The sequence below is a fragment of the Lutjanus erythropterus genome, chromosome 15, assembly GCF_056507025.1.
Source record: "Lutjanus erythropterus isolate fLutEry1 chromosome 15, fLutEry1.hap2, whole genome shotgun sequence".
NCBI classification, from domain to species: domain Eukaryota; kingdom Metazoa; phylum Chordata; class Actinopteri; order Lutjaniformes; family Lutjanidae; genus Lutjanus; species Lutjanus erythropterus.
The window spans coordinates 29,628,160-29,651,859 of record NC_139331.1 but is presented as its reverse complement, the minus strand read 5'-3'; the positions used below and the strand labels follow the sequence as shown (position 1 = coordinate 29,651,859).

Below are 23,700 nucleotides of genomic sequence, written 5' to 3'. Positions count from 1 at the left end.
TGATGTTATTAACGCTTCCTCATCAGGCACCAGAACTCCCTGCGCTGCATGTGGAAACAGAACGTCCTAACATCTTGTCCTAACACCTCCTCCTACTTTTGGCCCTTCGCCACCACCACGACTGTCCCCATGGCAACAGAGAAACTTTAATAAATATTCTGTAAGTGATGACTCCCTGCAGCTCCGCTCTGATTTAATAATCACATTTGTTATATGGGTTATGTTTTCTTTCACTATGAAGCTCCTTCTACCATCACGTGACCGTGTTTTGGCTTAAAGGGATAGTTCGGATTTTTTGAAGCGGGGCTGTATGAGGTGCTTATCAACAGTCAGTGTATTACTTACAGTAGATGGGGCTCGCCACGCCCGCAGTTTGGAGAAGCAGCAGGAGAGGTGGCGTAGGAAGCTAAGCAACATGCAGGGCCAACAGGGTCAGCAGCAAACCGTATTTTAGCCACCTAACAAAATCAATCAACGTTTACGTGTACAGTATTTTAAGAATATTTTCACCGTTTCCCTTTGCCGTCAGACTGAAACGGTTGTGATCTTGTCGGAATTCTGAACAGTACAATTTTTGGTCACCGTGTTAGTTGGATGCAAAACAGAAAAAATGTACAGTAGCAGGTCACATAACCACGCTGTAATGTCATCTTTCTGTGTTGTTGGGTACCAGACTGGTTTGAGCAAGGTAAAGCACCGAAAATAACTAAATATAGCTATTGTAGCAGCTTGTCCGACCTTTATCTAAAATTGCCAAGCAGCACTGAGACAGAGGATGCTCGTGCCAGATTACACAAACAAACAAATTAGGGCTTCCGACAAAAAAACAGCAGCTACCCTCCTTATAAATGACCGAAAAACGAGCAATGAGCTTTGTAGTAGATGTTGTGGTGCTTGAGAATCACTGTAGATGTGAGTTCAAAGGATCGATGCCATCCTATAATGAGAAAATAGCTTCTTGATTATATTCTCCTTTATTTCTCTTATAATCAAATCCTGGTCAGAAACTGTTTGCTGTTGTACTCAGTCAGGCTTCCAATCTTAAATCCCACCTCTTTTTAGGCCTTACTTCATTTTTATAAAGCTTCAATATCCTGTGGGCATCTACTATAATATATAAAAAATAGTAAATATACTAAATTGGCTCTCACATACCATTACCTGTACAGGAGAACAATCACCTAAAATCTTAAATTTAAAAAGAGACAATTTATTAAAACTAAACCAGTCGTAAAACTTACAAGTAGGTGTTTTCTTTAGAACTGAGGTGCACCTAACTTCAGTCCTGGGCTCTTCACAATAAAACTTGAACTAATATTGTTTTTTTAAGTGACTAAAATACATTTTGCTGCTGACCCGCTCCACTGAAGGACATTGCACCAGTTCTCCAGCCGCTTCTCCAAACTATACTGTAGGTAATACACTGACTGTGGACAATCCCACTTCAAAAAATCCTAACTATCCCTTTAAAGCGAGTTCCGTCTGATTTGTTCCATATCTGGGTGATGTGGGCGACCCTTGCGGCCTTTGATCCTCTAATATCAAAAGTCACGGTCCCAACCAGAGAACTCCTCCTCCGCTTTGGTGTGATCAAGAGGGAAACGATCAAAGTTGATGTAGCAGGGGCCCTGAGGGAGGAAAAAAATAACAGCTAATTGAAAATTGTGGATACATTTAATACAGTCATATGCAGTCCCATCGAACTGGAAATGATGTAAACAGAAGGTTCCTGAAAGGACCTGAAAACCCATTCAGTGTTTTACTATGAGTAGTGTAGTTTCTTTGACATCTCGGCCAAAGTTGGAACAGTTTAACTTACCTGACATTCAACATGTAGAGAAAACGTACTAACACAGATGGATGGAGCGCGTTAGCCGAGATCTGAAGAGTTATATGCCTATATAAATATCTTTTTCAAATTGTCAAAGTTGTGGTCCTAAATACATTTCTAAAGAAATATCAATCATAAACTGGCATTGTGTTTTTCTTGTATTCATGTGGCGTCAGAATAATCAGAAAAATTTGTTCTTGCCCCCTCAAATAAATAAAAAGTACATGTGAGTGCTGTCTGGACTTAGTAAGTGTAAATTAATTGTTTGCTAGCTAGCTTAAAGGTTACCTGAACATTATATTGTTTGCTAGCAAGGTAAAAGGTTAATTAAATGATATATCGTTTGCTAGTTAGCTAAAATATTAACTAAACACTACATTCTAGCCAAAAAGTTAACTAGACTTTGTATTGTTTGCTAACTATCAAAAAGGTTAACAGAGCATTATATTGTTTGCTAGTTACCTAAAAAGTAAATTAGACATTATATTGTTTGGTAGTTAGCTGAAAGGTCAGCTACTCTATTGCTTGCTGTTTAGCTAAAAGTGAACTAAAGTTATATTGTTTGCTAGCCAGCTAAAAGGTTAATTAAACATGATATTATTTGCTAGCTAGCTAGAAAGTTAACTAAACGCTATATTGTTTGCTGGCCAACTAAAAAAAGTTATTCCACTTGTGATTGCTTGGCAGTGAGGCTAATTTATCTAGCTAAGTTAAGTTTATCTGTGTGTTTAATCAGGTTTAAAAATTAATCCTGGTTAGTACAACCTAGCCTTAATGATTGAGATGTCTTGAGAAAGGTCCTTATGACCGAAACGTTGACATTTTTAAATAAATCAATGCAGAGGTGGTTTGTGTGTGCAGGAATTGATTTTTTTTCTTTGAAATGATTCCCTGCACCACAAAAGACAGCAAACAAATGTTGTGCTTGTTGCCTTCTACTCATCTTCTATTTTTCCTCAAACCTTGCAAAAGCCACTTTTCACATGATAGTAAACAAACTCAGCGAGTGGTTTTTGACTCACCTTGCGTATGAGCCGCACTGTGGGGGCGTCGAGCTGACCCACACGCAGCTTGTGCCAGTTCATATTGCTGAACCACCTGAAGGAAAGAGAAGAGGGAGACCACGGGTCACAAACAGAGCGAGAAATATCTAACATGATTCACAACGGGCTGGAAAGCTCAGTCTGCTGTAGTGAAACTTGTACAACTGTCAAGACAAGAAGACTAGTGGGTCAGCTGGTGTGACACCAACAAAGATTAATCTAATCTAAGATTAGTTCTAATCAGAGTTATCAAGTCTGCTGCACATTTCAAAACTAATCTCCATTTAGAAAATCCAAGTTTAACCAAACTTATATAGTTTAATCATAACTGAGATGCTTTCTACCCATATTAAAACAAATACAACTGTCAGTGTTGTCAGGACCTAGTAAGTATAAAAGACAGGGAAACCATTAACTGTTGGCTGCTCTGTATTCCTTAACAGGATGTTGCAATGTGCTAGCAAGCTAAAAAGTAAATAAAATGTTGTATTGTTTGCTAGCTAGCTAAAAAGTTACAGAATTTGCTAGCTAACTAAAAACAAAAAAATTTACATTGTTTGCTAGATAGCTTAAAGTTTTTTGTTTTTTTTAAAAAATCATAGTTTGACAGCTAGCTAAAAAGTTCAAATGAAAAGTTATATTGTTTGCTTGCTAGCTAAAAAGTATTTTAAAAAATTATATTGTTTGCTAGCTAAAAAGTAAAAAGTTATATTGTTTGTCAGCAAACAAAAAACAAGTTATATAATTTGCTAGCAAACAAAAAGTTTTTTAAATGATAGTTTGACAGCTTGCTGAAATTGTAAGACACAAGTTAGTTATATTGTTTGCTAGCAGTCTAAAACCAAACAAACAAAAAAGTTAGATTGTTTTTCTAGCTTGCTTCAAAGTAAAACAATTGTTATATTGTTTGCTAGGTAACTAAAAAAGTTACATGTTTCTTAGCTAGCTAAAATGTTAGTAGAACATTACATCTTATTATTTTGCTTAATCCATCACAAAAAAGGCAGCTATTTTAAAAGTTAAACCTCCTCAAGTGCAAATTTAAAGTTCACAATGGCTCTAATTTTAATCTCGAGTTTAAAAGTTTGGTGCGACATAAATTAAAGTTAAACCACGACTGAATCCTTGTCGGTGCAGCCCAGCCTTTTCATGTGCCTTTTCATCCAAGGGTTATGTGGTGTCTCATGTTGCCATGGTTACCTGTGATGCCGGACATCTTTGATTCCATTCTTGGTGTTTCCTAACCTCTGACCCGGCCGAGGTCTGCAAACAAAAACACATAAACACACCAGTCAGGCCCTTCCATCCAAATGTTTCATGAGATTCCACTTTTCAAGAGATTTGCATTCAGAAAGCGTAAAAGACATTATATGATTCAGAGTACTGATTTGCAGATATGTTCCATAATTCATGTTCTATGCTGGGATTCTCACATGCATATTTACATGACCCAACTCTATTTCATGAGAAAGTCACTGAGGCGACACATCGAGCTCATTTTGAATTCATACAGCAGCGTTATCAGTATATGAAATTTTAACCACGATGACGGTCGGTTCACCTGCACAGTTTACTGATAATGGACTTGGCCGCCTCGCTCAGGTAAGGCGGATACTTGAGCACCCCGTCCAGAATTTTGGCGTAAATCTTCTGAGGCTCTGAACTTGAAAAGGGAGGGCTGATGAGAAAAAAAAACAGAGAGAAGAGTGTTTTTCATCTTTGGACTGTTTTAATGTCTCTGAAGCTGAGTGAGTTCTGCAGATGTCACTCATGTTTCTCTGCTGCCATCTAGTGGCTCACATGGACTCATTCACGATTCAGTCTCACTTCACCAATTCTATTTGATTCTAAAGTGACATAAAAAACAGTCTTTTGCTTTAAAAAAAAAAAAAATTATTTATCAATATAAGTTTGTATGGAAGCCCATTTCTACCACTGAAAAAAAAATATCACCATGGTAAATCAGAATTAAGAGATACAAAAGTCATAAGTATTATATCTAAAAAGTCGAATCATGATTATTTATCCCACAATTCTGACTTTTTATCTCATGATTTGACTTTTAATCTCATAATTATGACTTTTTAATCTCATAATTGACTTTTTATCTCATGAAAGTTACTTTTTACTCTCATAGTTTTGACTTTTTTATCTCAGAATTATGACTTACTACGAGGATATTTTTTTCTTTCAGTGGCAGAAATATGCTTCCATAAGTTTGTCATATCTGAACCTTCTCAGACAGCAGGAATGTTTGTTTCCAGGTGAGTTCAGGTGTTTCAGTGTTACCTTCCCACCAGCAGCTCATAGATCAGGATGCCGAGGGACCAGAAGTCAACTGCAAAGTCATGTCCCTGATTCTTGATTATCTCTGGGGCCATGTACTCAGGAGTGCCGACAAATGAGTAGGTTTTCTCACCACGTACCATCTCTTTGGCAAAACCAAAATCCACCTGCACAGAGAAACACACACACACACACACACACACACACACACACACACACACACCACGAAGGATTAACATACAAACCAGCAGCTTGGTGCAGCCTCTTCATGTGGAGTCACTTATGAAAAACACACAGAAACACGTGTTCACACACCTTTGACAAGTGCATTTCCTGAAAAAAACATTTTTGTTTTTTCCATAAAATTAACCATTTTGTTACTTTAAATTGAAAGCAAAATAATGATATTTTCTGCTGATTTGATGCAGCTGTGTCTGTGTGTGTTTTTGTTAAATCAACTGTATTGAAAAAGATACACTAGTGTAGTACTAATGTAGTACAAATATACAAGTGTACTATGCTGAGTCTACAATCACAAATGCATCAGGGGACCTTAAGGTTGTAATTAAAAAAATAATAATTTAAAATAATTTCAATAGCAAGTTTAAGTTGCAAACAGTCATAGTGAATAAATTCAACAAAATTATAAGTTGACCACGCTGGTTGAATAAGTGACTTAACAATAAAATATTATTGTTAAACCACCCGAAGATTCGGTTTGTCCTTATAGTGTGCAGAAATCGGCACACGTGCACAGATAAGCACTCACCAGTTTGACGTAGCCCTTTATGTCCAGCATCAGGTTCTCAGGCTTCAGGTCTCTGTACATGATGTTCTTCTTGTGGAGGTAGGCGTAGGCCTCCACCACACAGGCGGTGCAGAACACAGCGATGGGCTCGTCAAAACGCCCCCTGAAAATCACAGAGACGTAAACGGTTCAAACGCCTCTCTCCTCTGCTCTCTTTCAAACTAACCTGTGGCCTTCCATCACTTTGATTTGTCGCTGCGGCAGCAACAAACCACAGGTCACCAACAGTTCATAACAACTGAGGTTTATTTTGTTGTTGTCACTATAGATCGCCGTGGGTAACAGTATCAGATATATTTCTGGGCATCAGATACTGGCAGCTACTGTAGGTTTATTAATTTAGCACTTATTGGGATCCAAATTGCCATGATGTCAGCTAGTTTTCCTGGGCTCAAAAACACTGATATAAAAAGATTATAACAACTGTAAACACTGTGTATTACATGGCTTTGTTAAATACTCATTTCTGATTGGTCAATTACAGCATTCTAAGGTCTGTTATTTCTGTGTAACAGACCGTTGTTATGAAGAACAGTTCATTGCAATTGACACAGTTCTGAGCACAGACTTAAAATCAACACTAAAATCATTGTTTAATCAGTAAAATCATTTTAAAATTAATATTTTGTGTCACATAAATGTGTACAACATAAAACATTTAGTGTTGGTTCATGTGGTTATTTGTGTTAAGTGCTCGAACAAAATGTTTTTTGTTTCTGAAACTATCAGATCTGTTCTGATCTGTAGGTGCCGGCTGGCAACTTTTTAAAAAACGCTGGCAGGGAAAGAGTTAAAGAACAAAGTCTCCCCCTCTCAGTGGTGATCTCAACATGCAAGAACACAAACCATACAGTTTCCTACCGATAAAATCATCACGGATTTTGCTGTTTTGTCTAAACGAAGAAGTGAGATACTAGTGTTGTCTGTGTTTTCTCACACTTCTTTGAGTTTGGTCCAGATCTCTCCTCCGGCACAGAACTCCATCACCATGTAGATGTACCGTGTGTCTTTAAAAGCAGCATGAAGCCTGCAGACAGAGAATTAAAAAGCAGGATTAAACACCAACGCGTCCACCTTCTCTTTACATTAAACTGCACTTATATGTTGAAATTAAAGAAGGATCGTGTGTGTGTGTGTGTGTGTGTGTGTGTGTGTGTGTGTGTGTGTGTGTGTGTGTGTGTGTGCGCGTGTGATTGATGGCAGACACCTGACGATGAAGTCACACTGGATGGCTTTGAGGATCTTCTTCTCAAACAGCATGTGCTCCTCCTGTCTCTTGAGAACGATGTGCTTCTTGCTGACTCGCTTCATGGCGTAATACGTCCCATGATTCACTGTGGTCATCTAGAAATGACGACAAAACAGTGATCATCGCTGAACTGTTAATATGCAAAGAAAATTCACAATATCACACAGAAATATGCAGAGTGTTGATTTGCAGATATGTTCCATAATTCCTGCTCTGCACTGGGATTCTCACATGCATATTTACATCACCCAGCTCTATTTTTATGGAAAAGTTATACAGGCAACACAGTGAGCTCATTCTTGCATTTTGTCATCTTGTATCCATGTGTGGCTGCAAAAACCAACTGTCCTGTGGGGATAAATTAACCCTGTAAAGCCTGACACATCGAATAATCGCCATAAAATTCTAGCTTTTTAAATTGTAGTGCTTGTTGGGCCTTTTTGATTAAATGATCAAATATGTTTGTATTGTATTTGATTCGTCAGGCATTTATGAAAACTCACTGATCACAATAGTTTGTATTGCAGAAACAGAAACATATGTTGTTCATTGCTTTTGGAAAATTTGGCACATTTCAGCTGGTTTGGTTCTTTCGGCAACATTTTTTTGAAACTGTGTCGAGAAATCTCAATGTTGCAGAGACTCATGTATAAAGTATGATACAAATTAAAGTGTGTTACAATATACACTCATTCCGAATTTGATGCCTGCAACATGTTTCCAAAAAAGTTGGGACAGCAGCAACAAAAGACTGGGAAAGTTGTGTACTGCTCCAAAAACACCTGTTTGAAACCTTCAACAGGTAAACAGGTAAATTGGTAACCCATGACTGGGTATTAAAGGGGCATCCTGGAGTTGTTCAAAAGCACAGATGAGGGTGAGGTCAACCACTGTGTGAAAAAAACGTGCGGGTAAATAAATGACAGCAACCTCAATGTGTTTTTTCAGATTCCAGCAAATACCAAAGTAGTGAAACAGAAAAATCGTCTCACCAGCTCAACACGACCAAACCCTCCGACTCCGAGCGTGACGGGATCTCCCTGGAAGCGACCCTCCTGATACAACATAGGAACCAGGTCCTTAAACCTGAGAGTGGAGCTGACGGGACTGACGGGGACAGACAGACAGACGGAGAACTCTTAACCAAGGTTCTTTCATGTCGAGGAACTCATCTGTGTGACTCATATGATTTTCTCCACCTCTGACACTCACCTCGACTTCGGAGGAGCTTGAGCCTCCTGCAGCACTTTGGAGCTGAGAGTGAAAAAAAAAAACAAAAAAAAACAAATGAGAGTCAATGAAACTCAACAGGAGGCTGAGGTTCTACTCAGAACCATTTGCCTGTGAAGAACTCTATTTTGAAGAAAGGTTTCATCAAGGGCTCTTTGTAAGACTAAGGGTTCCATTGAGAACCCCTTTAATCCAAAGAACCGTTTTTGGAAGTTCTTCAAGGATTGTTGAAATATTTCATTAAGGCTTCTTTGTACCATTACATAAAAGGGTTCTTAGTAGAACACCCTGAATGGATTCTAGACAAAGGTGTTGAATATAAAGGATTCTTGGTGGAGACCCCTTGGTGGGTTCTAGTCAAAAAGCTCTGTGAATATAAAATTGTTCTCAGTAGGACACCCCGGGTGGGTTCTAGATAAAACTCTTGGAATATAAAAGCTTTCTCCGTAGAACCCCCTCTGTGGGTTCTAGATAAAACTCTTGAAATATAAAAGGATTCTTGGTAGAACCCCCTGGGTGGGTTCTTGTTAGCACCCTTAAAGGATGGCAGGGTTCTGGATAGAACTACCAGAGAGGGTTCTAGGTGGAACTATTACACCACACAAAGGTTCTCTGTAGAACCTCTAATAAGGGGTTCTGGCTGAAACCTTGCACAGATGGTGTAACTCTTGTCGGGTTCTAGGCAGCATATAAGGCTCTACCAGGAACCAAAAAGGGTTGTCCCTTGAGGACAAGCCAAAGAACCCTTTATGGTTCTAGTTAGTCCCTGTATTTCTAACAGTATTCTCACTGCTGGAGAAAAACAATCATGGTACGTACTCGTCAAACAGCTCCAGGTGTTCTATGGGAATCGTCTCTTCAAATACCCTGAAGAGAAGGAAACACTGTTCTTCAAACAGAACCAAACAAACAAACCATCACAGAGGAAACAAGGAGACGAGGACAGAACAAAGACTGCGGGCAGGTTCCTTTAAGGATGTTTCTGTCTGTGCAGGAACAACAGCTGCTGACAGAACAGGAACATCACCTTCGTTTACACTCAGAGCTTCATGTCAGACTCACTCTTTGTCAATGGAGAAGCAGGTAACAGGACCGTCGGCAGTGCAGGTGGCAGTTCTCAACACCTCCCTGCAAGAGGGAAAAAAAAAAACGTGGTACATGTCAAAACTGTGTGTCATTACTGCACATAACCATCATTCAACTCCTCAGAGAGGAAACAGGGAGTTTATCAGATATTTGAGAAATCTTTCCATCAGTATCTGTAAGCAATGACGTGTTTATGTCACCGGCTGCACTGATAATAATGTCCTGCTTCATCAAGTTATTTTTTATATATTAGTTTAAATAGTCTTTATATCAACTACTTTGGATAAATTTGTAAGCAAAGTCAACTGAATTTTACTTTACTTTTATTTTTGAGTATGTGATACACTTTTTTTTTTATATTACACTGAAAATATCACTTCAAATTGTAAATTATTTCTAATGTTAAAACTACAGATTTATGTGGTCAGTGTAAATGAATAAACTACAGCAGATTATGGTGAGTGATTTGTTGATGTACAGGCTGTTCCAACACATTAATATAATGTGGATACAGAAAATTAACTTTTTCCAAAGAAGTGAAGAAGTGTTGCATATATTTATTAATTTTCTGATCTCTGTGCTGCACAAATCTGCATCTGAAAACCCAATAAAGCATCAAAGCTGCTGCCTTAAATTCAATAATTTAGTGGCAGAGAACACTAGCCGGATGATATTTGATTTTTAATAAAAAGCTAATGTCACCCTGACGTAGTCAAAAGAATGTGTCTGTTATTCTACCGCAGATTACAGACTGTGTTATTGGTTTCTGAGCAGTACCACTGACACTCAAAACCAGTTTGCTGCAGACAATTTTAAGAGTTAAACATTTGCAAAATGTCCTGAATTTCATTGTCTGTGTTCGCTAATTTGCATATAACAGCACTGAGCAATTTAGCCACAAATGACTGTTCACATTTAGAGGATAATCGTCAGGTTGCACAACCATAATGTCAAAGATGACGGCAGCTGAGAGACACGGCGCACACAGCGGTGGATGAAATGCAGTGTCCTCGGGCATGTGTTGCGTTTCCATGGTTACCGTATGAGGGCCTGTTCCCCGAAGTGCTCCCCTTTTCCCATCCTACGGATCTGCTTCTGATGCCCGTTCACGTTCTTAGACACCAGGACCTGTAGGGGGAAACGAACACCAAAGAGAGGAAAAGAGGATTAATGCATTATACACACAATTTAAATAGGAGTTTGTGCTCACTATATGATTTTACCTCTCCTTTGAGGATGATGTAGAACGTGTGTGCTTCTGCTCCTTCTCGAACTATAACATCTTTGTCCTGGTACTTCACCTGAGGAACGGGAGAAAAAAAAAAACACTTAGAACAACAACCGTGATTTACATATATTGGCAAAAATGCATCATATATGGTTGTCTTGAAAATAAAGTTAAAATAAAGCGTCCAGGAAATGTCGTCTTTCCAGGCTTTTGAGATTTCAAATATTCTTACCTCAAATTTTCCAAACAGGTGTTTTTTGAGCATTTTTCACAACTTTCCCAGTCTTTTTGAAGGATGCAAATCATTGCACTTTTACACAACATCCCAACTTTTTAGGAATTGGGGTGTATATTTGCTCACTAAAACTGGATTTCTATTATGTTTGCACACGACAACAGTCACTTCTAACGCTCAAAGTTCATAATGGGACGTCTAAGTACAAACCTCCTCCATCGAGTCAATGATTTTGGACAACTGGACGTCATTCAGGTCCTTCAGAGTGCGAGACCTGTGACAGCGTACAGAAAACAGAAACCAGAGCAGCAGACTGAGAAACAGTTCAACATTTTGGAACAAAAGTTTCCAAAATGTTGAACTTTTCTTTTAACTTTGACGAACCACGCTGACACCTTCGTAGCTACAGGGTCCTTAACACTCACGTCTTCAGGAAGCCCATCAGCTGCTCCCGTCTCTTCTTGGACTTGTTGGTGATGATCGTCCTGTAGGTCTGTCGCTCCATGCACCACAGACGCACCGCTGTCTTTGCTGCAATGTCGGTTAAGACTGTTAACTTTAGCTACACACTTTCGTTATGAGTAGAAAAGAGTGTAAGGGACCGTTCTGGACTCAAACTGAAGAAAAATGAAACCGCACAAATACAATAGTGACAAGCTCACATTCAGGGCCGTAACTGACTCCTTCAAGGCCACAACCAAAGACGATACTTGAGATTGAAGATTTTAAAATAACAGCTCAACAGGGAGGAGCTTAGTGTAAGAAAGTGCAGACTTGATGTGGTGCAACAACCTGCTGTAAAAAAAACAAAACAAAAACCAAACCAGAAGTCTAAAAAAGTCTGGATGAGAAAATGAGACAAGCAACATCTGGGACGCTGCTGTTATATCTTTCTATCTATTTATACCTACAGCCTAATTTAAACAATCACATTATCATATCTGTATGTACGGCACCATTACAGTGTCTGACCTTTAACTGTCGCTGTCCGTTTGCAGTTGTACAGGATGGCCAACTCCCCAAAAACATCTCCGGTGGTCAGGGTGCGAAGGTCCCGGCCTGCCTGGGTGACACGCAGCTCACCCGCTAAAAGGTGGCGAGTAAAGAAAGTCCTTTTATACAGAAATTTGTAGAATTTTCAACATATTTTCTACATAAATAAACATAAGTAAAAACACAATGCAATGATTTGAAAATACTTTTTGACTTGTATTCACTTGAAATCAGTACAAAGAGAAGATGTTTAACATTCAAACTGATAAACTTTATTGTTTTTTTGTAGATATACACTCAGTCTGAGTTTGATTCCTGAGTGTTGAAAAGAAAAGGTGATGTACTTTTGGAACATGTTGCAGGCATCAAATACAGAATGAGTGTATATTTACAAAAATCAATAAAGTTAATCAGTTTGAACATTAAATATCTTGTCTTTGAACTGTATTCAAATGAATGAAATGAATGAATGAAAGTTTTTGCAAATCATTGTACTCTGATTTTATTTATGTTTTATACAACATCCCAACGTTTTTGGAAACAAGGTTTGTACATATAATATATTATGCTGATTTTTGTTCTTAAATAAGACACAGATCAGAGGACACCCAGGCATCCCCACCTGCTACGATGTACATGCTGTCTCCCTCAGAGCCCTCTTTAATGACGTCCTCGCCTGGTTTGAAGTTAGACACCACTAACAGATCCACCATCATGGCTGTTTGCTCGTCGTCGAGGCGACTCAGGAAGTCGTTCTTCTGGATGGATTTGACGATCAGATTCTTCTCGCTGATGACGTGAGGGGAAAGAAGTCATATTGATAAGGTCACTGAAATCTTAAGCACCTCCCATGCAACATGCAAACCCATCATATATTATTAAGGTGCAGGGGAGGCATGTATTGGATTTTCCACAGCAGCAAAGCAAAAAAATCCTGTGCAGTTTTATTTAAATGTGATATTTTCTTGTCAGTGGCACCGATTACCAACCTGGGAGTTTTCTTGACACTGGTGCGTGTAATCTCCAGGGTCTCGGGTATCGGTTCGGGGGCAATGACGGCCGCTCGGCTCTTCCTGACCTCCGGGTCAATCTCATTACCGCTCTGGGAGGGAAACTCTGGCAAACAGAGGAACACAGATGGAGGGTTAACTACTGTAAATGGCTGCCATGTTTCAGATAAATGCTGAATCAAAGGTCACCTTGAGCGTGCATGTGTGTGTGTGTGTGTGTGTGTGTGTGTGTGTGTGTGTGTGTGTGTGTGTGTGTGTGTGTGTGTGTGACTCCCCGGCTCTAGTGCCTATGTTGAACTCTCACCCAGATCATGGTATTGACTCTGCAGCTCCTGCAGAAGTTTTTCTTTCTCCTGCAGTCGTTGTTCTGTGAGGAGAGAAGCAGAGAAACATTTAATGTAGGAAAAAATCACAAGGAACCTTCTGCAATAATACATGATTCATGTTCTCCCTTCATGACACACATGGATGAAGAACGTCACTTATATAGCTGACCAATACTGGATTTTCTATGCTGATACCAATACTGATATTTGAGAGTTATGATATATTGGCAGATAGATATTCAATTTCTGTAAGGATCCCTAAATTTAAAAACTAAGATATGTATTGAAAGGGACAATATCCAGAGCTGCCTGGTAGAATGATAAAAACTGAACTATATCATAATTAATCAGCCAGTATACACTGATACAATAAGGATAAGCTAATGTCAGCCAGTACAATGTTTTAAGTCTGCATTGTAGCAGCAGACTCATGTTGTTATGCAATCTTGCAGATTTTAATTTAAATAATTGTCTGTTCAGTTCCTATCTGTTGCACAATGGTGACTGAGTCTACGACCCACTGATGAAAGTATTTCAATATTTATATTTTTGCAGTATTACGAGCTGGGTGTCTGTGGTGACGCTCCTGGGGGGGAAAAAGTTGCGAACTGAACATTTCCTACTGCTGCAGCTTCACTTTAAAAGCATTTAACTGGCAACAAGTTCACTTTTATTATTCAATATTCACAAGAAATGCAGTGTGTTTGTGTTTGTGTTTGCAAGACAATGGTAATTTTTGGTGTTGTTTGGCAGTAAATCAGTTTGAAGTATGTCAGAGAGTAATTGACTAAGAAGGAGCCGCCACAGTGAGCTGTCAGATGAAGAGCTGCAGGCGACAGGCTGCACACCTGCAGCTCCTCAGCAAGGTGGCTCCTTTCACTGTGTTTGTCATTTGCTGCACTCATCCTGGGGCTTTATGCATCTACTTTAGTGACAGGACTAAAAATTAGACAGCCTGGAGGAAAATGTCAGAAAAAATGATCAGAAGTTGAGCTGAACACAAACACTCACAGGCACACCTCTGGTCAGTTCTTGAGCTGCTAGCTAGCTTACAGCTAACACCTGTACAGTCAATTCGTTGTCATAAATACAAACAGTCCAATCAAATATGTGCAAAAGATGTAAAAGCTGCATTTATTTCGCTGTCTGTTCAAACATTCTGCAGTCTTCCTGCTAATTATTGGTGAAATGTCGCAGCAGGGTAAGATAGAGCGCGCGCAGCAGGAGGTAGTGTTAGAGGAGGGTGCAGAGATGTGTATGTGTCGTGAATCTTAACGTTAACAAGTTCATGTTACTTATCGAGTCCTCACAGAACAGTTACACGTTCCGGTGTTCACTGTGGAACACTAAAAGGAAGCTTAACATCCAAGACGTCCAACACAAATTTAAGGACACACATTCAGGTATTTCACGAAGTTAACACAACAATCGCTAGCTAAGCTAATCATCACAACTCAGTCACCAAACACCAACAGCTAACATGGCGCTAGCTAGCAACATGTCCTTTGGCAGCAAAAGAATAAAACTGTGTGTGAAAAGAATTTAGGCAGGAAGAGGTGGGAAAAATGAGAAGACAGGAGAAGCTGAAACGTATAACTTTTGGTTATGTTACTCAGAAATATTACTTGTGCTGTTTAGTTTTTTTCTTAACAAACTTCTCTACAAAACCAAATTGTTGTGGTTGATTTAAATAAATAATTTGATATTTGTGTAGATGGCTCCTAGTACAGAAGGGGGCTAATAAATATACTACTAAACACAGACAGACAGATACATAGATACTTTATTTTTACTTTAAAAATAGCTTTGATGTAGTTAGTTGTTAAGCTACTTTTGTCATTTTATTGTAGCTTAGCTTGCTACATTTCTCTGGTGGGTGTCTCCAGTGTAGTGAAGCTTCATTTAATGTCGAATAACTTGTAGCTGAGCTCACTACATTTTCCATGTAGCTTGCCCAACACTGTGTATACTTATATATGTTATGTGCACAGCACAGCAATAGACCACACTTAGCTGTGAAGTTGTGCATGGTTTAATGAAAAGTTACTCTTTAAGGTGATAAATTTGTGGTTGCACTCACCCAGGTCTTTGTTTTGCCTCTGCAGCTCCTGGTTGATCAGACATTGCTTTTCTAGCTGCTGCCTCAGCTCCTCCAGTTGCTTCTCCATGGCTACCCAAAAAAATAAAGACATATGGGAGGAAGCAAACAGACAAACAATCAGTGGAAACCAGGTAGGAGTAAGTTTAAATAATGCATCTGAACACAGACATTAAATGCAGAACTAAACATGCTGATATGTGTGGAGACTTCAAGCCCCAGACATCATAATTCAGCTGTATGTAACTATGCTGGTGCCTTTTTCACGAGGCACTGAACTCAACAGCACTGCCTGCACACAGCAAGAGCCCCGCTGAATAATGCAGACTAATGATGGACAGTCAACAGGGTGCTTTCTGAATACTGTCACACCCTGCCAGCTTTTGCTGAAGCTCTATTACTGCACCCATGACTGATAATGGCACAAAACCTGCCAAAATAGTACAAAAACCTTCATTATTAGCTCCCTTAATACAGCCTGTGTGAACATGCACATTTCTTTGTTCTCTCTGCTAGTGTGCTCCTACAATAATGTGTGACATTAACAATGTCTGCTGTACAGTTTAGTGTTTAAAGGGATAGTTTGTTTGCTTTTTTAAGGGGGGTTGTATGAGGTACTTCAGTGTATTATCTACAGTAAATGTCAGTTGCCACGCCCCCAGTTTATAGATGCTGCAGGATTACTGGAGCAGAAAGCTAAGCAATGTACTGCTGTGAACGGGGTCAGCAGCATATTTTAGCTACCTAAAAAGGCTCACCTAAAAACATCAAAATCAACTTAAGTGAACGCTATATTTAGAATATTTTCACCGTTTTACTTTGTCTACTTTGCCAGTAAATCACTGTACAAGCTGTGATGTTGCTGTCTCCAAATCCACCAGACACCTTTGACAAAGACAGTAATTTTACAATAAACAAAAAACGGCTCGCATCCTGCAGGGCTTTCTCTGATGAACAGCAGTGTTGCTCAAAACATCACAACTTCAGCGCATTAAATAGATGGAAATTCAATCCCTGCAGTGTGTGAGCCATTTTTTGGTTATTTTACAGTTTGCTCACCTTCAGTTGACCTGCCCTGAGTGCAACAGTAATTTTACCTCACAAAACACAGGGCTTGCTGGTTTACTGCTGCCTTGACTTAGTATTATTGTGTAATTTAAGTGAATCCATATCAGCTCTTTATAATACCAAGGGCTTAACATGGTGAAAGTTTCACCTGAGTTGCATGATGTAAAGCCCTTTGCAACACACAAGAAACTTGTCTGAAACTCACTGCAACAGCTGCAAAACTCTCAACTTTGTGAAACTAGTTTCACGCAACAACAAATCAAAATGCTGATAATGTGTCACATGACGACATCAAACTATGATAGACTTCCTGTCAGGTTGGTAACGCTGTCAACAAACAAACATGAAAGTAAAAACAAAGTTTGTTTACACTGCAGTTTGCACTTGGCTAACTAGCTTAGCTAGCTTAGTTAGAGTATTAATATAAACTACTGTTCTGAAATAGCATCATAGATCAAGCCACAATTTCATACTGATGTCAGAAGTTGGCAACAATTTCTTTATTTATTGTCCTTGAGTCAAAGTGTGACTGCGCTCACTGGAAGCTTATTGGATCAAGCTCATTGAAAAGAGGATGAAATGATCCATTGGTGTATTTTTTTCTCCAGCATATTGATCAGCATCAATGCACCAACAACTTTCTTCCTACTCTCAAGAACAGCCATTATGAAAGAAAGCTGTCAGCCTTTTCCACTTGATACAGTCTACACGAAAAGCAGTTGAAAAGTTACCAAACTAGCTATTTAATGTAAGCAAAATTAACTATAAAACCATGTTGCATGAGACTATTTGTGTATCATGTTTCATGTAATTTGCATCCTGCACCTAGTTTAGGTAGTTAAATACCTCATACAACTCCACTTCAAAAAATACAGAACTATCCCTTTAAGGTGGAAAGTGTAATTGGCCCTGCATGCTAACAGATTAACTAACATGGATTCATTAGCGCTGCTGAGTGAGATAGTTTAACCACACAGCAGGTCCAATATCTTTGTTCATCCAGGTGATTTGTTTACTGAAGCCCTGATAACGAAGCATCTCCACCATTTTCATTTTGCTGTTCATGAGAAGACGTTTATGTCTCTATTGACAGGCCAAACACTGCAATCATTACAAACGCAAGGCCACTGGTGTCCCGGCCAATAGCCCAAACACACACACACACACACACACACACACACATCCGCCCCAGCAAAGCCTGAGCTGGACGAGCTGTTTGCCAGTGATCACCGAGCTCGTCACGTGACCTCAGTCACCACGGCCTCACCCTGAACATTGGACAGCGAATCATAAAGTCACTGAGCAATAGACCAACAAACTGTGACAGGGCAGAGGATATAAAACAGCTTTTGTTCCACTATCAGGGGCTCGTTTCTTTGATGCACGTCTGAACAGAAGTTACTTGAAAAAATAACATTTCTTTATTTTATTTTATTTTTTGCACACACAATAAAATACAATCATGAAAGAAAAAAATGCGTCAGGAGAGGTTTAGAAGCCACAGGCTTTTAGGAAACAACAAACAAACAAGTAAACACAATAATACTATTTAAAACAAACAATGCACCATGATAGTGAGGAGGAGTGGACATGTTTTGTTTCATAAAAAGGAAGGTGAGGATGATCAAGTTACAAAAAAAGGATGGCAAAGACAATTCTCATTCTCCTAAATTGGATGTGATTTTTTTTTTCCATCACGCCACTGACTCACGATCAAAGGAGACGACAGTGTGATAATCCAGTCCGGCACATTAACACGATGCAGCGGCAGTGCCAGGAGTTAATAAGCCCGCGCTCCATGACAAGACAAAACTCGATGGTCATTAAAATTTTACAGGGAACATAAAGGTGATATAAAAAAATATGTCACTACATGTTGCACTATAACTGGAAGTCAAATTTGCCTCAAGGTGTTTTATTAACCAGTCACACAAACACAATTTGTAAGCTTTCTAGGAACTTGCGGCCATAAAGAGAGGCGACCGGGGCAGATTGAGAAGATAACCTTTAGTGCCCGCTAGTCAACATTTAATGAAGGGAAACCATCGTTAGTTTAACTCAGCTCGGGGCAACTGGAGTTCAGACAGTGATCACAAAAGTAGCTGGTTGTCTATTGGCTGTTTTATTCATTTATTTCTAATTTTATGTGATGCATTGGCTACAAAAGACAAAAAAAAAAATATTACAAGTACATTTTCAATCATATTAGATGAACAGTAAAAAAACAAAATCATGAAAGACTTAATTTGAAAGGATGTGAATAAGACTGTCATTACACTGTCATAACCTTGCCATGATCATTTGGGGAAGTTACTTAGGAAGTGCAGTAACTTACTTTTTACTCACTACTCCTTTAAAAAGTAATAACGTTACTTATTACTAAATTACTTTTACATGCCACTTTGTAAAGTAAAAATATTACAGTAATAAATTACTGAGTAATTATTACTGACAGGGTTGGGAGGGATCCTTTAAAAATGTATTCTGATAAGTTACTAATTACCTGTTTGTACCTGTCTGTCACATAATCCAAATATGACAATTTTAAAGTAATGTAACTTTCCTTTCTGGATTACCTCAATATAAAATGGTATGGTTTGGCCTAATATAAGATTTTTAAGGCTGCAATCAATGATTATTTTCAACATCGATTAATCTGTTGATAATTTTCTCAATTAATTAGTTTTTTGGTCCATGAAATGTCAGAAGATGGTGAAAAATGTTGATCAAAGCCCAACACGACGTCCTCAAATGTCTTGATTGATGATTGATTGATTGATTGATTGATTGATTGATTGATTGATTAAAGGCAAACAACAGCAAAATTTCCATCCTGTGAAGCATTTTTTCACTAGAGGCCATGATAAGAAATTGGCAATTGGCATGTTGTTCTTTATTTTAAAATTGTAATCCTGCTAATAATCCCCATTTTTACTAAATGTATCTGTAATCTGATTACATTTTTTTTATCAGTAACTTTTTCTGTATCCAGATTACATAATCCTGTTACATGTAATCTGTTACTCCCCGAGCCTGAGTACTGCCCAACACTGGTGGAAATCACGTCAGATGAGTGGCAGGATACTTGATTAAGGCTCAAACTCAATTTGCTAATACTAGACATAAACTGGTACAATATAATCAATCATTTGTAATTAACTCTCACTTGTGTTACTGCAGTTAAACTACATAAATTTACCACTCAGCCAAAAGGACTTTATTTTGGGAATTCACCTGGGTATCCCAAATTTAAAGAGAAGTAAACCATACATGAGCCTGTTACAAGCGAGACATTTGGTTGTCCTCGCTTAGAAGAACCTCGAACAGGTCGATGATTGAGAGACATGTCCTGCTGTCTGTCTGGGGACAGTTTATATATTTAAGTTTAAGTGACTGGAAAGATGTTCTTCTTCCAGTAGAAGAAATAGGAGACAGAAAGAAGAGTTTTACAGAAGCCTCTTGATATGCTGCCTCATTAAAAGTGATATTTTGAGTGAGGTCGTGTACCAACAGAGAAATATCACCATTATAACCGAGATCAGATGGATAATTATGCAACTGAATGTCTTCTCCTGCTGAACGACAACTGACACTGAAGATACACTCAGGTGCTCACCACTTTTTGGGCTTGTTTGATGTTTATATGTTGACTGTTAACTGGGAGTTTTACTTCAAAACACTATTTATTTTCGTATAGCTATATTACAAATTTATCGTGAAAATAAACTATTTTTTGTAGCTTTAAAAAGTTAGTGTCTGGGCTGCTTTATAATTTTAAGTTGACTGAACTTGACTGACTTGAAAAGGCAACGAGAGGTAATTTTGTAACGATTCAAAACAAGTAAACTTTTATAGTCAAATAATTCAAAACATGTTCAAGATATTAAGTTGAATCATAAACTCTTCAGTCACACTGATGAACATTAGAAACAAGCTACAGTTATGAATTATGTTTGCCAATTAAAAGGAAGCAGGACATTTTTCTTTAGATAATTTTATTGTCGACGTCTTATTTTGTGGTTATTACGGTCGCTTTTGTCCAAAAGTTCCTTGTAGCTGCTTTGTGTTAATAATAAAAGATGAATTGATTCCTCTAAATTAACATATATATATTTTTTTACAGTGTAACATAAACCTCCAAAAAATGTTGAAATATTAATAAACACAATGAGTATTGATCAGCAGCAACACTCAGATGAGCAGAGACTCTTCCAGTAAATGACTCGAGGACAGAAAAGTGAGATGTTTCTGTCTGTCTGGTTTTCAGCTGCACAGCAGGAACATGAGGACTGGACTGATCACTGTTCCTCTGATACACAGGCGGCGGACTGTACACTCCATACTGCCTCATCAATAATTCATGGACAAGTGTAACTACAGCTGAATTCTCATAAGGTGCTGTGAAACAGAAACCTGGAGACAACATGTGTCTCCTCTGGTGCTGTGTTTAGGAGCCTCTCCTTCACTGGATTTTAGGGTTTTCTGGTGCACATCGTCATCTTTTTCCTTAAAGGTAGGATCAGTAGGATTTGTCCGAACTGTTCGTAAACGCATCAGAAAAATTGTTTAGCTTATTGTTTATTGTCTCAGGACGTCAAACACAGACAACTAATGAAAAATACAAGTGGAAGATGGGTCTCTGCGGACATACACTCTTAGAAATAAAGGTTCCAAAAAGGTTCTTCCTGATGGCAGCAGTTCCTCCCAGAGCCATTTGCTTCTGAAGAATCTCCAGGGTGGGTTCTAGATAAAACCCTGGGAATATTTAAGGGTTCTCTGTAGAACCCCTGAGTGGGTTCTAGATAAAACCCTTTCAGTCTAAAACAGTTTTCTTGGTGGGTTCTGGATAAAACCTGTGAAATCTAAAAGAGTTCTTTGTAGAAACCCCTGGGTACGGTTTAGATAAAACCCTTAAAATCTTAATGAATACTCAGTAGAACCCCCCGGGTGGGTTCTACATAAAACCTTTTGAATATAAAAGGTTGAAGCCCCTGGAAAGGTTCTAGATAAAACCTTTTGAATACAAAAATGCTCCTAGGCAGAACCTCCTGGAAAGATTCTAGATAAAACCCTGGGAATAGAAAAAGGTTCTCAGTAGAACCTCTCAGGTGGGTTCTAAATAAAACCACTGGAATATAAAAGGGTTCTTGGTTGAAACCCGTCAGAAAATTTTAGATAAAACCATTGGAATACAAAAATGTTCTTGGTAGAACACCCTAATATTGAAGCGTTCTCTTTAGCACTCTTAGAAGGTTTAAAGGTTCTGAAAAGAACCCACAGAGAAGGTTCTGGGTGGAACCATTAACATCATAGAGGAGGTTCTCTGTAGAACCTTTCTGTGGGGGATTTGTGTGAAACCTATCACAGATGGTTCTAGGTATAACCATGTATGTTGGGTTCTAGGTCGAACTCTGAAAGGGTTCCTAGTGACACCTTTATAAAAGGCTCTACCAGAACCAAAGAACCCTTTATGGTTCTAGTTAGCACCTTTATTTCTAAGCTTTCGCTTTTTACGAGCCTGTAAAGTGAAGAATCTGCACTTTAAACACACTGAACCACGTGATAGAACATGCATCTAGAACGCAGACTGGACAGCAAATCCTCTCCTTACATGACACCCAGGTCTCACAGTCACACCGTCCTAGAACATGTGGACACTCACCTGCAGGCTGCGTGTGGATCAGGAGACGAGATGAACGTCTGTCCAGCCCACAGAGGCCGCAGGGATCATAGGAGCCAAATAATCACCCTGTGAAGTCTTAAGATCCACCAGAAGTGTTGGACGTGTGTTCAGTTTCTGCTTGACCTCCAGACTGGACACACCTGAGCAGATACAAGCATGCAGTCTGCAGCCTCTCTGGCATTACTTCTCCTTCTCCTTCTTCTTCTGGCGCTGCACACTTTCTCGGCTTACGCTGCCATGTCTGCTCCACAGCTTTTACTATTTTTACTTCTCTCCGGCTATCTCTCACCCTCAATCTTTCCTGCTCTTTCTCTATCTGTCAATCTCAGCGGCTCTGGTGTTGAATCATTAACGATAACCTGAGGCTCCTCCCATCACACCAGGTAGAGGAATACAGACAGGAGGAGGAAGAGGAGGAGGAGGAGGAGGAGGAGGAAGAGGAGGATGGACTGGAGAGAAAGCAGAAGCTGGGGTGTAAAAATCATGCTCAGCTGCAGGATTTCATTGCTTCTTATTTGTCCTCAGTCAAAATTAACCAGTGCAGAGTGTTATTTTTTACTTTAAAACATAACTGTAACAGTGATTTGTGCTTTCAGTGACATTTAGCAGTGATTTATGATTCCCAGCTGACAGATACCAGAGAACATTAAAGTGGTAAACGATGAGAAAGTCACTGTAAATGATAACAGAAAAGGGAAGTTACATACAGCGGTGGGAGGTAAAATACTTTGTCCAGGTATCTGTATTTATTATTTTTACTATTATCTCCTACATTTTAACACAGATATCTGTTCTGCTCCTTACATTCTCAAAACAGACCCATTACTTAATTTTAATGCATTTGAGGGGAATAATTATTTTTATTTTGTCTCATTCGGCGCTGCTTTCCCAACATCAAGACTGATTTCAACTGAATGGGACAACAGTGCAATGAAAAGACGATTCTCAGCAGTACTCATCAGTGCACATCACACACAAGAGACGTAACGAGACAAAAAATGAGGTGAAAGACATAGCAAGATGAAAAATAACATAAAAGTCATGACAAGATGAAAATGCTGTGACAGACATAACAAATGAAAATGATATACAAGACAAACATGATGTAAAAGATGTAACGACAAAAATGACAAGTATGTAAAAGTCGTAACGAGATGTAACAAGACAAACGTGACATAAGAGACAAAAAACGTAAAAAATGTAACGATGAAAACGAGAGACATAAATTGACATTAATGATGTAAAAGATGTTGCAAGACAGAGACTTTTCAAGTCAAAAATGCCATAATAGATGTAACAAGATGAAAAAGAGTATCAAGACGATGCAAAAAATGAAAACGACATGAAATACATAACAGGATAAACAAAACATAAAAGACGTAACAAGACAAAAAGATGTAACGATGATTCAGACAGAGATGGAGACTCTAGTGGAGAAACAGTCAGTAGAAATGTCCTTCAGAGGACAACTTAGCTTTTATACTCTGAGTACATTTCAGAGCCTGTACTTTTTCACTTTTCATTTA

General features: G+C 38.8%; 1 protein-coding gene across 1 annotated transcript; it reads right to left on the bottom strand.

Moving 5' to 3' along the window:
- Positions 1–1,336: 1,336 nt before the first annotated feature.
- prkg3 (protein kinase cGMP-dependent 3) lies at positions 1,337–22,262 on the bottom strand. The gene is made up of 22 exons (XM_084738203.1): positions 22,154–22,262; positions 15,406–15,495; positions 13,304–13,366; positions 12,979–13,105; positions 12,612–12,778; positions 11,969–12,082; positions 11,422–11,527; positions 11,207–11,270; positions 10,757–10,834; positions 10,573–10,661; positions 9,510–9,575; positions 9,267–9,314; positions 8,430–8,471; positions 8,210–8,324; positions 7,176–7,312; positions 6,906–6,995; positions 5,930–6,071; positions 5,164–5,327; positions 4,436–4,552; positions 4,075–4,137; positions 2,854–2,929; positions 1,337–1,628 (listed from the first exon to the last, which is right to left on the bottom strand). Exons 2-22 carry the CDS (start codon positions 15,491–15,493, stop codon positions 1,542–1,544), a joined length of 2,043 nt encoding a protein of 680 aa, XP_084594329.1. The 5' UTR covers positions 15,494–15,495; positions 22,154–22,262; the 3' UTR covers positions 1,337–1,541.
- Between the last annotated feature and the right edge of the window lie 1,438 nt (positions 22,263–23,700).

Coding starts and splice junctions, on each gene's coding strand:
- prkg3 (XM_084738203.1), bottom strand. CDS start 15,493: ATGGAGAAGCAACTGGAGGAGCTGAGGCAGCAGCTAGAAAAGCAATGT. Junction 10,835..11,206: donor TCATTGACTCGATGGAGGAG/GTTTGTACTTAG, acceptor CCCGTTCCTCAG/GTGAAGTACCAGGACAAAGA. Junction 6,996..7,175: donor CAGTGTGACTTCATCGTCAG/GTGTCTGCCATC, acceptor CTCTGTCTGCAG/GCTTCATGCTGCTTTTAAAG.